General features: G+C 37.5%; 1 protein-coding gene across 1 annotated transcript in view; it reads left to right on the top strand.

The window, feature by feature from the left end:
* LOC102869221 (cubilin-like) overlaps nt 1–17761 on the top strand; it is a 396294-nt gene that overhangs the window by 31507 nt on the left and 347026 nt on the right. The window contains exons 11-16 of the mRNA XM_006894323.1: nt 2871–2989; nt 3583–3769; nt 6160–6272; nt 11979–12213; nt 13951–14132; nt 16131–16293. Coding sequence (XP_006894385.1) covers nt 2871–2989; nt 3583–3769; nt 6160–6272; nt 11979–12213; nt 13951–14132; nt 16131–16293 — 999 coding nt within the window. The remainder of the gene's footprint in view (nt 1–2870; nt 2990–3582; nt 3770–6159; nt 6273–11978; nt 12214–13950; nt 14133–16130; nt 16294–17761) is intronic.

Here is a 17761-nt window from a genome sequence, read left to right as displayed (position 1 = left end):
GAGAGAGAGAGAGAGAGAGAGAGAGAGAGACATATGTGTATAAACTTGTGACTTCTTACTGTTTGGGAGCTTTAGTGGCCCTAGTGGTAGTGAGTTGTGCTGCCAACCCAAAGGCAGGCAGTTTGAACCCACTAGCTGCCCTACAGAAGAAAAATGGGCAATAATTAATTCCCTGTACAATTTAAAGCCTCTGAAAACCCGGTGTCAGTTCTGATTCAATGGCACATTAGCAACAGCAACATCTATTATTTGACTATCAAATGATTAACAGCAGTAGATTCTGGAGACAAGATTCCTAGAGTTTCTCCTGGCTCAATCCTCCAGCTGTGTAATTAAGAATAACCTATGATTGAGACTTAGTCTGCCCATGTTTTAGTTTCATCTGTAAAATGGAAAGATAGTAGCACTTATTTTATAGTGTTTTTGGCCTGTGGGTTTACTCCAAGAGCTTTTAAAATTTTCCAGGCATAACTACAGCAGTGAACATTACTTATTTCATTTCCCTGCATAAATATTTTTTTTAAGAAATAATTAACTGTCAAAAACACATCTTCTGGTAAGCATTTACATTTAAAAGGATGTCTATGTATTTCTATGGATGTATATTTTATTATTATTAATGTCCCTATGCTTTATTTACTATTATAGCCTAATTAAGAAAGTTGTGAAAAACACCTATATTACCATCCATCTATTTATAATTGCATATCTTCTCTATTGCATCATCTGTTCTACTTATTTCTTTAAATCTTTAGCAAGATTTCCTGTTAATTTTCAACATTTATTTTCTGATCAAGGAATGCACTGCAGTTTGTTTTCATGTTGCCTTTCTGTGTAATATTTTAATAATGTTACAGTAATAAAAAGAATTTATAAACTGCGGTGTCAATATCTCTAGTATGTTGCACTGACGAACAAAAGGCCTCACACTTCTAACATTTTGATTCCACCAGTTGTTCTGAGGAAGGAAGATGGGCAATTTCTTCTCAGTGATGTTTCCAGGCTCAGAAGGGTGATGAAGGGTCATTGTGAGTTGGGGACAGTGAGCTTGTATTTAGACAATTATTTGTTCAATAATACATGACTTTCAGGGAGCTCTGGTTGCCTAGTTATGGGAAGCCAAATTTCATACTAAATATTTGAAATAAACCAATGCCATTTCAGGATGTGAGAGAGGCATGGTACAAGCTGGAATTCACCCTGAAGCACTAAGGCAATCCTTAAATGTTTACAAGGGTAGACACTAAGGTAATTCTTAAACATTTACAGGAGTCTTGCATTGTAATTGTAATTGCTAACTCCTCCCTCCTGAGCCAAGCAGAAGGTTTTCAATAGAAAGAGTTTAGCTTCATTTGCATTGAATTTTCTTGGTGGTTTGCTCCCTGACAATGTTCAATAAAGACACAGGGAAGCTAAGGTCAGAACTTCGACTTGCTTCAGTTGTTCCAGAACTGTTCACCTCCTGCTTCACCTCTGTTTTCTCCTGCTTTCTTGGTGTTCTGTCTAATTATTAATACTTATAAAAATACTTTACCCTCGGTCTGCAGCATCTAGTGGTAAGTAGCTGTCTTGCCAATCTGAAGACACATGGTTCAAGTCTACTAGCTGCTCTTCAGGAGAAAGATGGTAGTCTCTTCCTGGGAAATTTACTGCATTTGAAAACCCACAGAAGGGTTAGCAATGGGTTGATTCCAACTTGATAGTATTCAAGTACAACAACATATAACTTTTGGCATTAGGATCTCTTAAAAGCTTTAGAAAACCTAATGAAAATTTTGTGCAATACAAGAGGTATTTTTATTTTCAATATTATTTGAAAAAAATTTCCATAACCCAGAAGTGTAGAGACACATACTGTCATATATTTTTACCTGTTATCTTATGCTTATATATTTACAATGAGGTCCATAGTTAATAGTGGGTATTTATCTATGTATCACATAGAGTAAAAAAAGTCTCTATTTTTTAAACCAAATTATTTTTCTGTCTGATTAGATTGTCATTGTTTTTAAGCTTATAATGTGATGATAGACACAAAGGATAAATGTTGTTGCCTCTAATTAATTGTGATGGCTACTAGATAGTAGGTACTCTGTTTATTCACTTAACTGGGAGCATGAACATTGCCCATAAAAACTATAATCTTTGTGATAGGCTCAAAGCACTTTATATATGAAGGTACTACTGGCTCCTTGCTCTTTGCATATGAAGGCTTCTGGTATGAAGTTTTCTACTAGCTTTTTGATACACTCTAATTGTATATCTTTGCTCAAGACTTTTAGTCAGACTCTGTTCCATGTTCTTCACTTCTAAAATAAAGATTACAATAATGCCTATTCATAAGGCACTTGAAAACATTAAAATGACCTCTGGTGATATAGTGATTAGACACTTGGCTGCTAACTAAAAAGTCAGCAGGTTAAACTCACTAGTAGTTTTACAGTCTGCATTTGTAAAGACTTAAAGTCTTTGAAACTCTGGGGGAATTTCCACTGTCATATAGGATGATTGAGTCAGAATTGACTTGAAGGCAACTGGTTGTATGTGTGTGCGTATGAGAGAGAATGAAACGAGTTATTATAAGTTTGTAAGCGATAGTGGCATTACAGAAATAATACTCTTGCTGCTGCCACCTGAACTCTCCTCTTCCCTTGGGATGTCTCTGATTTGTTCCCAGCACATGATCCTCTGACATATGAACTGACAAATGGAAAAATGGAGATTGCAGTATTGTCTTTCCCATCAACTTGTCTATCTTGTCTGTACCCCAGAGATAAGATTTTTCTTTTTTTGTCTAGACAGCAGAATTTTAGTTATTCCTCTGCACTGAAAAGGCCTATAATGACATTTACATTGTTATTTCTTACCAGGTTCCTTACCTCTCTGTACCTGTCCCCTGGGCTACACAGGAAATGGTTATGGGCCAAATGGATGTGTACAGCTCAGTAATATGTGCCTCAGTCACCCCTGTTTAAATGGACAGTGCACTGTAAGTCTTTTGTTGTTCTTGAAAAATGGAGTACTTGAGAATAATGTTATTTTGACTTCCAGGAAATACATTTTTCTGTATTTTTAATTATTTATTATTCATGAAAATAAGGTTATAAGATAAGAAATCATCAATAACTGTCAAATAAAAGGCAGTAAGTTTAGTTTCCAGTAAAAAATTAGAGTTAACTGTTTGTTGTTTGTTAGATCCTCACCCCTGCCTTTTCTCTCTGTGATTTACAAACTTGTGAGTACAGTTTGAGATATATATATGTATGTAACTTTTTAGCAATTATAATTTAAACTTAGTATAAGCTGGGATACTGGAAAATATACTTATGAATGATTTGGGCGTGGTGGTCAAGTTGTAGAGAGTTGCACTTCTGACCCCATTGTGATGGTGCCTCTCTGGTGGTTCAAATCCACCAGTGGCTCTGAGGAAGAAAGATGGACAATCTCCGACTGTGCCACTTACAGCCTCTGGAGTCCCACTGGTGGGTCAGCTATGAGCCAGTTATGACTTGAAGACATTGAGAGAGAATTTCTCAGATTTTAGGTTATTGTTACATGGGAGTGTGTTTTTTGCCTCCATAGGAAACCGTCTCTGGCTATCTTTGTAAGTGTGATCCAGGTTGGGCCGGTGTCAACTGCACAGAAAACATCAATGAGTGTTTGAGCAACCCCTGCTTGAACGGGGGAATTTGTGTTGACGGCGTTAATGCTTACAGCTGTGAATGCACCAGTGCCTGGACTGGGTTACACTGTCAGATTTCCCAGCAAGGTAACGCGAGCCCCTAATATAGCACAAATGTTCACCACCTTAGAGCATTAACCTTTAATGAGTTCTGCAGATACAGAATGTACCATAAATTGCCAAAAGAATGAAGAAATCTGTTTTGGAAGAAGTGTTAACTGGAATGCTTTGGAAGGGAGGATGGTGAAACTCTGTCTCACATTCTTTGGACATGTTATCAGGAGAGTCCCTGGAAAAAGAACATCAGTTGTTCTTAGAAAAGCAGTTGTTAGGTGCCACTGAGTTAGAATCTACATGTAGCTGAGCCTCCGTTGAATTTTTGGAGGCTATCAATTGCATGAGATTTTCCATCTTTCTCCCACAGTGCATCTGGTGGATTTGAAGTGCCTGCCTTTGGGTTGGCAGCACAACTCCTTACCCATTAGGCCACCAGAGTAGAGGGTCAGACACAAAGAGGAAGGCCCTTCCCTTAGTGAACTGGATTGATGCAGTGACTGCAACAGTGGGCTCCAGGACAGCATAGATTGTGAGCATGGCACAGGAATGAGCAAGGTTTCATGCTGCTGTGAATAAGGTTGCTATAAGTTGGGGCTGACTGACAGTCACTTTAAAACAGCAGATTCTTCTGTGAAATAGAATTTCTTGTCCACTTGATCAATTACTTTTTAAAGTCTTTTTTTCACAGAAATTATAGATAGATGTAAAAAAATAAAAATGTAACGATTTCCGTTTAAGCCAAAGAACGTTTTCTTCAAAAGAGTGAAATAATTATTTGACATTTTCATTATCTACCTTCTGAAAAATAAAATGTGCTAGGATAGTCTCCTTTATAATTTTTTAAGGGAGAGCTGTATATAGTAGCAATTTAGGTTCCTAGGAATATAACACCTAAATTGTTATTCTCCTTTTTGTTAACTTGTTAAGTGCCTTTGAATCAATTTTAACTCATAGTGACTGTGTACAACGAATAAAACTCTGCCTTGTTCTGTGAAATTCTCATCACATCTGCTATGCTCAAGTTTGTTCTTTCACTTTGTCAATTCGTTTCATGGAGGATCTTCCTCTCTTTTACTGATAATATTATCTTTTAAATGAAGATTGGGGCTAATTTTAAATATTTTCTACAACTGGATCTCACCCTATGCCAATCTAACCTTATTATGCACCTTTTGGTGGTAGTGTTCTTTGCCGTTGAATCACCTGTCACTTATAGAGACCCTATGCACAAGAGCTCTGAACGCTGGCCTATCCTGAGCCAATCTCACTGTCTCTGACACACCTACACCTATTACCCCAGTTACTGTGTCACTACATCTCATCTGGGGTCTTCCTCTCTTAAGCTGTCCCTCGACCTTTCCAAGCATTTCCTCCTTCAAGGACTGGTCCCTCCTGGCAACATGCCCCAGAGTATGTGAGATGCAGCTTCAAAATCCTTGCTTCCAAGGATCAGCTTAGTTTCACTCTCTCCAGGACAGACCTGTTTGTTCTCTTTGTGGTCCATGGTATGTTCAATATTCTTCTCTAGTACCATAACTCAAAGGCCTCAATTCTTCTGTCATCATTATTCATCGCCCAGCTCTCTGATGTGTTGTAAGTAAGGAATTGCAAAGACCAAGGCCTAGGTCAGCCACATCTTGGTCTCTAGACTGACATCATTGCTCTCTAATACCCAAATCACGCTTCTGACCCCCTGTGTCACCCATGTCGTGTGTATGTGTGTATTCCTGCTGAATTTCTTTATTTGAGATATCTTTTTCTCGGCCAAGTTCTTTCTTTCCACTTAAGCGTATCTCTTCCATAGGAGTACAACACACTCATCTTTCTTTATAAAGCCTCATATAACTACAGCACCCCTCTTTTATTACCTATGGTTCTGAATAAACACATCATTATTGATCTCTCATTTAGGACACTGGCTGAGCTTGTAGGGTAGTATGGGAGTATAAAATATTGTCTATACTTTTTATATGCTCAAGAGTGCTCTGGTGGCATAGTCTGAAGTGAACTGTGCAGCTAGCCCAAAGACAGAGGTTTTCCTGCTGGTTCGAATCCACAATCTATTCTGAGGAAAGGTCAGCTATGGAGGAAAGGTCAGCTATGGATTGGGATATTTTGTTCATTTTTTCATTACTTATCTTCCAGTTGAGAAAGCCAGATTAATTCAGAATAGCAGAGAAGATATGAGAACTGGAGATCAGATCAAAGAAGGTCAGAAGTGTAGAGGGTAACTGTCAGAGAAAATGGAGATGGAAGAAAGTCAAGGAAAAGGTAGGAGAGTGAGAAAGAGAAGGGACCATGATACCTCGTCTTCCCACATTAAACTTTCAGACCTTCTAGATATTTCACACACAGCTAGACTGGCTTAGTCTCTTCTGCCTGGTAGTGTCTGAAAAGTACATCTCCTATTCCTTTCGCAGTTTGTGGTGGATCACTGTCAGGGATGAACGGAAGTTTCAGCTACAAGAGTCCTGATACCAGTTTCGTTCATGATGTTAACTGCTTCTGGGTTATCCGAACTGAAGCAGGAAAGGTAAATGATGCGGTCACACCTTTCATTTATATATATGAATATTACACGTGTGTGAGCACTAGGCACCGTGCAGGTAATAGTCATCTTTTGAATACTTTAGCAAAGATCAGAGTTTGGATCAGATATTTAATATATATTTCACTAACCTTTTACTAACTCTGTGAAATCATTTGCAGTATCTTAATTTTGTAGATGAAATAAAGGAAACGAAGAAAATCTAAGTGATTTTAAAAACACTCCTTAGATTGCATTTGGATACTTGGACTTCAGAGACAAGTTTTTGTGGCTTCAAAGATCATGCTGTGTCTGTATGAATAAAATGGTTGTCAATACCAGACTGTAGACCAGGAGTTAATTTGTAAAGTCATGTTGCTACTGAGCTGGTCATGTATAAAAATGCTAATTCAGTAGTGTGTTAGTTATATAAGAGACCGACATTAAGATGATACACTTGTCTTATTTATGCCATATGTTAAGTACCATTTCATATATGCTATATGATATTTTTACTCTAACACTAATAAAAGATATGAGTTATTATCCTAGTTTTACAATGAGGAAATAGAACCTTGAGAAGCTGAAAAATGTGTGCAAGTCCTTTTGATTTATGTGAATGACATGCAGTGACACCATCCCAGGTCATTCTACTTCAGAGTCTGCCCTTTTAACTGCCACTACAAAGTAACCCTTGAACCTTTTTCAAAATAACATCTGAGCCTACGTGTTCTAGTGCTTTTATTCCTGCCATTAATTATTCAGACTTTTCTAAAGAATTATTTCTCTACAAACAATTGGACTCAGTAAAATGAAGTACTATATCTGAATAGATAATGTTGTACCTTGAAACTCTGAGATTTTTCCAAACAAATAATTACTATAGAGATTGCTGTAAAAGAGTCAGAAAACAATATTTTTCCCCCTTGAGGGAGGAAGATGTTTTGGGGTATGATAACCTTACAATAGAATAAACTCTAAACAAAATTTCTCAGTGGCTGTACAAGATACATTTCTACTTAAATTCCATGGATTCTATTTACTGACATTAGAAAAGAATTTTTATCTTGAGTAAAATTCTTATACTTACAATTTTAACTATTTCTTCCACTAGATGTAAGAAAATGTATGGCTTTTTTCACTTGATTATTATGGTTCTGTATCTTCTTTCCTTCTTAAGGTAAAATATAGGTATACCCTGTCTCCATACCCTTTAAAAAACTATAGCAGAACAGATAATTTGGGAAGCAGGTCTTTATGAGGAGGAATTGGAAGAAGACTCATCAACAACCTATGTTATGCAGATGACACAACCTTGTTTGCTGAAACTGAAGACCTGAAGCTCTTGCTTGTTGACGTTTCAAGGACTGTAGTCTTCAATATGAATTGAAGCTCAACATCAAGAAAACAAGGATTATCACCACAGGACCAATTGGCAGTACCATGATAGATCAAGAAGAGATTCAGGTTGTTAACAATTACAACTTACTTGGCTCCACAGTCAACACTCTCAACACCAGCAATTAGGAAATCAAAAGATGAATTACATTGGGAAAATCTGCTGTCAGAGGTCTCTCCAGAGTGCTTAAAAGCAAAGCTGTCAGTCTGGAGGCTAAGGTGTGCCTAATCCAGGCCATGATCTTCACCATTACTTGCTATGTGTCAGAGAGCTGGACAATAACTAAGGAGGACAGAAAAAGAATCAATGTCTTTGAATTGTGTGCTGGAGAAGAGTCTTGAACATATCACAGACTGCCAAGAAAACAAATAGATCTTTGGATCTATTTCTTGGAGAGAGTCTTGGAAAGGGTGAAAACAAGTTTCTCCTTGGAGGCTAATATGTGAAAGGTCCATCTCACATACTTTGGGCACATGGAGAGGAGAGACAGGTCCTTGGAGAAGGACATCATGCTTTGAAGGGTGGATGGACAGCACAGGAGAGGAAAACCTTGGATGATATGGATTGATACAGTAACTGGGGTAATGGGGGTTGTTGTGTCATAATTAGTGAGACTGGCTCAGGACAGAACAGGGTTCAGATCTGCTACATATAGTGTCAGTATGGGTTGCAGGCAACTGAATGGTACACAACAACAACTTACGGACATAATGGAGCTCTGGTAGCCTGGTGGCAAGAAGCTGTACTGCAGTCTCAGAGGTACACAATTCGAATCCACCAGGTGCTCTGTGGAAGAAGGATGGGCAAGCCCCTACCATGTGATTAACTGCCTCCAAAAACCTGCCAGAGGTTCAGCTATGGGTTCGTTCTGACTCGATGGCACAAAACAACATATAGATACATGAATGTAGCTCTATACATTTAGATAGTTTATGCTGCAATCCTAAAGGCACACAGTTTGAATCTACCAGCTACTCTGTGGGAGAAGGATGGACAACCTTCTCCCATGTAATTAACTGCCTCTGAAAACCCACTTGAGGGTTCTGACTTGAAGGCACATAACAACAACAGCAACAACAATTCATGAGTATATATTTGATTTTCATTGAGATTGTTTCAAAGGTGATAAAAAAGCCATATTGAGTACCACATCTTAAAAACTATCCTAACATGTTGTTATGTATCATTGCTGACTACGATTTCATAGCAATAGCTCTGAACCCTGCTCTATTGTGAGCCAGTCTCACCATCTCTAATACACCCGCCCCCATTGCCACAGTCACTGTGTCAATCCATCTCATCCAAGGTCATCTTCTCCTACGCTGATGCTCTACTCTTCCAAGTATAATGCCCTTGTCCAAGGGCTTATCCTTCTTGGTAATATGCCCAAAGTATTGTAAAAATATCTTGACTTTTTTTTTTCATTAGCTGAGTTCTGTTGTGCTTCTAGGTTATAATGCAAATAGAATTTTACAGCCTCTTAAAGGTTATTTTTTTTAAATGAGTTGTTAGTATGTTAGCTAACTCTGAGATACATTTGCTTGTGTATGTGTGTGTATATTAACTGCTTTATATACTCAGTACTTTTTACGTTTTCCAAGTGTTTCTTTTGTAAAGTATTTACCATTCTCAACCCTTGGTATTACACATTTGATTGGCTGCTCACTAAAGTTTGGGCATTTAGGTCTCTTTAGAGTCTCATGAGAAGAAAGGCTTGATGTTGACTTTTGTCAAACAGATCATTGAAAATACTGGATCTCCATTTTACCATCTGATGTACATTAGGCCACTAGGAGTAATACCATACTCAGAAGCTTCTGGTTTACTGATAATGTTACTTCTGAAAATTGAGACCTTATAAATGCCATAGCTAAAAGTCAGCATTCCAAGTTGTCAGTCTGGGCTGGGTAGATCAATTGTGCTGATTGCATCATTGATTCTATGAAATCAACATCTCTGAGGAACAGTGCTGAGCATCTGTGTGTATAGTACATACCACTGTGATCCCGTAATCAAGGAATAAATTATTATGACTGGTAATTTTAGCCAGCTAATTAAAGGTATTTTTAAATGCCCAGCTTATTTTACTGGACTTAAAAATATTGCCAGCTAGACTTTGAGTTTGAAGTTCCATCATTCAGTAGACTTGGCAATTTAATGAACTCTTAGAGTAGATGAATTATGGGGTAACATTATGGATATTATCCAGGAAGAAAGCAAAAGATCATTACAAAGACAAGAAAGAAAAGACCAAAATGGATGTCAAAAGAGATTCTGAAAATTGCACTATAATGTCTAGAATCCACACAAAGGGAAGACATGCCAAAGTAAAAGAGATGAACAGAAGGTAAAAGGGCAGCTCATGAAGAAAAGCAAAGTATTATAATGAAATGTGCAAAAAGCGGGAGTTGGAAAATAAAAAGAGAACTCAGTTGACATTTCTCAAGTTGTAAAAACTGAAAAACAAATTCAAGCCTTAAATGGTATTAGTAAAGGACGCTATGGACAAAATTTTGAATGATGTAGGAAGCATCAAAAGAAGACGGAAGGAATACACGGAATCATTGTAGCAAAAAAAAAAGGCTGATGCAGAATTATTTAAGGAAATCACATTTGATGAAGAACAAATGAAGGAAGAAGTTCAGGATGAACTAAAAGCACTGGCAAAAAGTGGGATACCAATTGACATGTTTCAACCAACAGATGCAGCCCTGGATGTACTCAGTGGCTCTGCTAAGAAATCTGGAATGCAGTTACTTGGCCACTGACTGGAAGAGATTTATATTTGTTCCCATTCTAATGAAAGATGATTCAGCAGAAAGTAGAAACTTTTGAACACTATCATTACTACCACATGCAAGCAAAATATTGCTGAAAATGATCCAAAATTACTAGAACAGTTTATCAACAACGAACTGCCAGAAACTCAAGCTGAATTTAGAAGAGTCTACAGAACTGGGATATTGCTTATGTCGTGTGCATCTTAGCTGAAAGGATAGAATACCAGAAGGATGTATATTTTTGTTTTAGTGATCATGCAAATGCATTTGACTGTGTTGATGACAATAAATATGGCTAATATTGAGATCCCGGAACACATAGTTGTGCTCATGGAAATTTGTACCTAGATTAAAAGGCTGTTGTCCAAACAAAACAAGGAAACAATGCAAGGTTAAAGTAAAACAAACAAACAAACAGGTGTGCATCAGAACTGTGTTCTTTCTTCATAATTATTCAATCCGTATGCTGAACAAACAATTAAAAAAGGTAAATTTATTAAGAAGAATGTGGCATCAGGATCAGAGGGAAATTCATCACCAACCTGTTTTATGCAGATGATAGAGCTTTGCTTAGTGAAAGTGAAAAGGACTTAAAACATTTGTTGTAGGAGATCAAAGACTACAGACTTCAATATGGATTACATTTCAACATCAAGAATGCAAAAATATCACCACTGGGCCAATGGCCAACATTTTGACGGATGGAGAAAGGATTGAGGTTGTCAATTATTTTATCTTACTTGAATCTACAATCAACTAACTCTTATTACCAGCTGCCAAGAAATCGAAAGACATATTGCATTGGAAAGTCTACTGTCAGGGGTACTCTCCACAGTGCTAAAAAGCAAGGATGTCAGTTTAAAGACTAAGGTGTGCATTATACAATCTATGATCTTTTCAGTTACTACCTATGTATCTGAAATTTAGACAGTGACTAAGGATGATAGACGATGCCTTTGATTGTGGTATTGGAGAAGAATGTGAAATACGTCATGGCCAAAAGAACAAACTAGACTTTATTGCAGAAAGTGCAACCACGGTGTTTTTCAGAAACAAAGATGGTGAAATTTTATGTCACATACTTCAGATGTGGTGTTAGGAGGAGGCAGTTGTTGGAAAGGACATCATGCTGGGAAAGGAGGAAGTTCAGCATAAGAGAGGAAGATCTTCAACAAAATAGATGGACTCAAGTATGGCAGAAATGGGAGGATGGTGAGAGACAGGGCAGAGTGCAGAGCCCTTGTTCATAGAGTCACTGTAAGTCGTAGTTGACTTGATGCCACCTAATAACAACAGGTAAATGTATTTCACTACCAATAAAATGCTTAATATATTTTAACATCAGCTAAGTTTAGTCTTAAGATTTTAAATAGTCATCTCTTCAGTATAATTGTCACATATTTTGTTGATAATTAAAAATGATTAAAAGTGTTGGAAGTGATTAAATATTAATAATTCCTAGTTAGTGGGTGAAATGTTGTAGAGTGAACATGCAAATAAAAAGGAACATATTTTGGCCTTTGTCTTTTTTAGGTCTTGCACATCATTTTCACTTTTTTCAAATTAGACTCAGTGGACAACTGTCCACATGAGTTTCTTCAGATTTATGATGGAGAATCCTCTGCAGGATTCCAGCTTGGAAGATTCTGTGGCTCCAGCCCACCTCCTGAACTTGTCAGCAGTGACAATGCTCTCTATTTTCATCTCTATTCTGAGCACTTAAGAAATGAGAGAGGCTTTACTGTAAGATGGGAAACACGGCCACCAGGTAAAGAAAGCAAAGCAAAGCAAACTCTTGCTATTATTTCATTTTCTTGATCCAAAAATAGATATTTTGGGTTTTAGTAAAACAAGCTTGGAAGCAGGAGTGGCATCCAATTCTGAAATAGCTTGCCTTTGGAAATTCTATGAACCTAGAGAAATGCTGCAAGTTACACAAGTGTGCAGGTCTTTTGTTCCTATGGTCGCTATGAGTCGTCTATGAATCGACTGCACTTAACAACAACAGTCAGTGATGCACAGTATTTTAATAATTATTTTAAAATAAATCAAACCTAAAATATATTGGCATTTCATTCCCCCATACCTACTAAGAGTAGGATGAAAACAGCAGAGATTAAAAAAACAATTCTTAGAGAATCCCTTATGAAGTTACTAAATTGTATTTATTAAGTTCTACTGTTAAATTTAGGGAGCTCTAGTGGCCTAGTGGCAAGAAGCTTCACTGTAACCCAAAAAGCCGGCAGTTTGAGTGCACCAGCTGCTCCGCAGGAGAAGGATGGGCAATCTCCTTCCTTTCAGTTAACTTCTCTGAAAACCCTTTGGAGGGTCAGCTGTGGGTGGGTTCCAACTTGATGGTACACAGAAACAACAACTATTAAATTTACTGCAGAGACATTGTTGAGGACCTTGTACACTCCTTTAGCTTGTTGTTGTTATTGTTAGCTGCACTACTGAGTCAATCTCAGCAATCCTACACGCGCAGAGAGGGGTTTTCAAGACTGACCAGAAACCACAGATGGCTTCTCGTGTTTCCTGCACGTGTTTAAGCCACCAACCTAATTAGTTTTCAAATGCTTAACCATTTGCACCACCAAGAATAGACTTTATATTAATAACTACCTGATACTTTACTGTTTTCTGTTACATTTTTTGTGTTCTACTATAGGGTTTTCCTTTTTTATATCATATTTAGCCATTAAAAAAATTTAAACATTTAAAAGTAGAGTGAACAGTTCACAAAACCTCAATTCATCACCAGTAGATCTGTGAATATATTTCTGGTATTTCTTCTCTCTCGTGGTGGTCTGTTTTATCTATCCTTGTGACACCTAGACTTACCTAGGCAGGTTTTATAGGAAGTCTTGAACTCTGGTAGGATAAGTCCTCTAAAGTAGAGGCAAGAATGATGCAATGTCCTCTTGTGTACTTTGGAGTGTTATCAGGAGGACCCAGGCAGGGGAAAAAGGGAATCGTGCTTGGGAAAGCAGAGGGTCCAAGAAAAGAAGGAAGACCGTCAAGAAGATGAATTGAAAAGGTGACTGTCTCGGTGGCCTGAAGCACAGCAGAAATGTGAGGACGGGACAGGGTCAGGCAGGCTCTGGTATGTAGGGTCATGCTTCATGGTCATGAAAATTCCATGTATCATAGTTCTTCTCTTCAACACAGGGATTGCTGTGAGTCAGCATTGGCTAGACATCAGTTGTGATTGCTATTCATCCCTCAGATTTTTCAGTCATACATTTTAAATCACGTTAATAGAGTTTTTAATGACAAGGCTCAATACATTTGTTTATTGTTACATTTGATTTATTTAGTTATTGGTTCTTCTAGGTTTATGATTTTATGAAACTGTAAAACTGAGTTTTGTTTTATTAATAAAGGTGTCCATAACTCCTCATACTTATTTAGATGACACTCAGCTGCTAGCAGTAAAAGATACAATTATTCCACCTGAATTCAATCTTGCATAAAAATGTGAAGTCATTTCTTCTCTCTGTTTAAGAGTGTGGAGGTGTGTTGACCAGTCCCTATGGCTCAATTACATCTCCTGGATATCCTGGAAACTATCCATCTGGAAGAGATTGTGTCTGGAAAGTTTTAACCAGTCCTGACCTCCTGATCACATTTACATTTGGGACCTTGAGCCTGGAGAACCACGATGACTGCAGCAAAGATTATCTTGAGGTAAGCAATTGTATTTAGATAGAACATAGAATCTTGTGAGGATTAGGATTAGGATTTGGTGAAGTTCATGGTTAGTCAGAGTTTATTATCAAGAAATAGCCAATTGTTTTTAAAATTTTTGTTAGCAGTAGTTAGCAATATGTCTAAATTAGCCATTGTCAAAGCCTTCTTTAGCTGTGCCACCTTGTTGCTGCTGCTGAATCCCTTTGAGTCTGGGAAGCAGAGTACCTTATCTTCCCTGCTTACTTCCTGGAAGCCTAGTACCCCAACAAGGAAACCACAGAATCAATGAAATAGTTATAAGGATCATCTTCTCTAGTGCAGACTCAAATCTTTAGCTGTCAGTGGTGAATGTGCACTGTGTTTCACCAGTTGGCTATGATGTTTCTTAGGAAAATAAGTGAATACTGAGTGTGTGGAAATGGATACTAAATGGAAAGTCTTGCAGAAGCATTGATAATTTTCACAAGGGAGAGTGAATTAAGCCTGTGTCCTTCCTGCCTATATAATTAAAATTGAAGGAGGAGAAAAGCTGTTAGATTCAAGTGCCATCTTCTTACAGGGACATAAAAAATGTTACTTTACATTTGTAGCCTGAAAATATCATTAAGAAGATCGTATACTTCCATTGTTCCTAGACTTTGGAATCATTAGTCTGACTACTCCTGTTAAGGAGTGATATAAATGTAATATGCTTTTTAGAATCCATTAGAGAGGAACGGAGTGCTATGGAATTATTCATAAAGGGTGGGAGTGAGAGGAGGTCATGTATAGAAACCCACAAGTCAAAGCCATTAGTTATTTAGCAGTTGTAATAGTCTTGAAACTTTGGGGAATAACTGAAAAATCTGTCTTTCTCTGAAAATTTTCAACAATCTTTTAAATGTTGACCTTAAAGTAAGTGTTTTTGAAATGAATTTTCAAGAAAGTCTTTCTGTGCTGGAATCCCAAGACACACAGCATTAAGTCCGTCAGCTACTCTGTAAGAAAAAGGTGGACAGTCTCCTCCTGTGTGATTAACTGTCTTAGAAAACCCACTGGAGGTTCCAGTTCAATGATACACAACAACAACAACAACAACAAACAGTATACAGAAATTCTGGGATTCATTCATAATAAAATCTTCAAGCACTTTGACAAGGAAATGTACAGGACATAATAACAAAAAAAATTCTTCAATCCTTTTGACAAGAAAATGCACAGAAACATTGACATATAGCTCTCATTTGACAAGTGATAATATTTCAAGGGAGTAGTTAAGTATAGGATTTAAGTTACATGTTACAGTATGAGGTGGCTTTCAGTAGAAAATTTGGATAAGATTAACTTGAAATACTGTTTCGATCGCTGACTCATTGGTGTTCTAAAAGATACTGAATTTGCAATTATAAAGAGGTTAACATGATTGTTGTATAGTAGATGGAAACCACTGTGGTTGTCAGTGCCAACGTATGATGATTCTATAGGACAGATCAGAACTGCCCTGCAGGGTTTCCAAGACTGGAAATCTTGACAGAAGCTGACTGCTGTATCATTCTCCTGGAGAGTGTCTCGTGAGTTTGAACCACCAAAAGTTTGGTTAGCAGCCAAGTGTTTCACCACTGCACTATCACTCAGAATCCCATTGCCGTCAACCTGATTGTGATTCAAAGTAACTATCTGATTTCTGAGGTTATAAGTTTTATGCGAAGAGACTGCTCATCTTTCTCCCCTAGAGCAGCTAGTGGATTCAAATCGCTGATCTTTTGGTTATCAGCACAACGTGTACCATGTTACTAAGGTTCTTTTTCCCTAAGTGTGTATAATTTCAATAAAACATCGTGGAGGGCAGATAGACAAGAAAACACTATACTAAACCCCAGCCTCATGCTGACAGGAGTGTTAGATAAAATAGGATAACAACTCAGTTTTAATGATGTGTTGTTCCAAGATTAACAAAGATTTGATTTGTTGAAATCTTACAATTTTGTATTTAAATGATACATCTTTATGTTTTAGATTCGAGATGGTCCTATGCGAAATGACCCTGTTCTTGGAAAATTCTGTACCACTCTTTCAGCCCCACCGCTCCAGACTACAGGTCCTTTTGCCAGACTCCATTTCCATTCTGACACTGAGATTAGTGATCAAGGGTTTCATATAACCTACTTAACAACACGTTGTAAGTAATTTGCTAATTGGGAGTTCAGTATACATTCGAAGGCCAATGCTTTTCATGTCACTATTTGATATAATAATGTAATATTAAAGATGACTTAGTTTCTAAGATTAATAACATATCTTCATAAATCATATGGCCCTCATAGATATATCAAAGTATGAATGAGATAGATATTAAGCAAGGGCCTTCTTCAATTGGTGGTGATAAATACTTCCTTTTTTTGTTGCCCAGTGCCATTAAGGCTTTTGTTGTTGTGAAGCATAGAGTCAGAACTGACCCATAGCTGACCTTCAAGTGGGTTTTCAGAGACAGTTAATCACATGGGAAGAGATTGCCCATCCTTCTCCCAAGAAGGACCTTGTAGCCTCAAACTGCGTGCCTTTGTGAATGCAACACAGCTTCTTGCCACTAGGCCACGAAAGCTCACTCTCTTAATTCTCTAAATCATGGAACCAACATCATGAAAAAGATGTGCGAAACACTTAAAATTAAATTGTCTGCAACATCAGTTCCCTAGCAATTCATTGATGGTTTGTTGTGAGGGGTGTTGTGATATTTTACATCTTATCCCTGGATCAGATCCAGCTACACAGGAACTGTGCTCTGAGATTTTATAGTTCCTGGCTCCTTTAGCTTCCCTTCCAGTGAAATCCTTTTGGTGAATATAAGTTCATGCCTCTGGAAACTCTATGAACTTTGATAAATGTCGATATTTATAGAAGGGTTTCAAGCCTTTTGTTCATAGAGTTACTATGAGTTGTACTCTACTCGACAGCAATCAACAACACCACCACCACCACTTCACTTTGCCTGATACCCATTTTAAAAATTCATTTAAATGCATCACGCTTTTTTATTTTATGGTTGTATTTTGACAACCATAATTTTACTGTTTCTGAGAACTCATAGAAAAACTGTCTCTTATATCTTTGTATCAGATAAAGTAACAAACTGGCTCTTTATTTCTCCATTTTTTTAGCTTCAGACTGAATCTACAACCAAACTTTTATAATTTGTGTAGCACTTGTTTTCTGGGAATATCAATTTTCCTCTGACCACATTTTGCTATTCTATATATTTCTTCTTAATTTTATTTACGTATCTAGTTAAGTTTTGTGGGAGAAATATGGACAGTTTCTTCCTGTGTGGTTTATTGTTGTTATGTGCTGTCAAGTCGACTCCAAGTCAGAGTGACCCTATGAACAATAGCCCTGTAAACCTTTTAAAGTTTTGAGTCACCTGACCCCATTGCCACAGACACTGTGCCAGTCCATATCATGGAGGCCCTTCCTTTCTTGAGCCAACCTTCTACCCTTCCAAGCCTGATGTTCTTCTCTAGGGACTGGCCTTCTCCTGACAACATGTCCAAAGTCTGCTTTCCTACCTCTGAGAACCCACTGGAGAGTCAGCTATGAATCAGCTCTGATTTGACAAAGCATAACAACAACAGTTACGTTTTCTTTTGTTA

Source organism: Elephantulus edwardii, unplaced genomic scaffold (genome assembly GCF_000299155.1).
Source record: "Elephantulus edwardii isolate Elephantulus edwardi_28Jun2011 unplaced genomic scaffold, EleEdw1.0 scaffold00139, whole genome shotgun sequence".
Classification (NCBI taxonomy): domain Eukaryota; kingdom Metazoa; phylum Chordata; class Mammalia; order Macroscelidea; family Macroscelididae; genus Elephantulus; species Elephantulus edwardii.
Note: the sequence above shows the minus strand (reverse complement) of the source record. Positions and strands in the feature narration are given on the sequence as shown.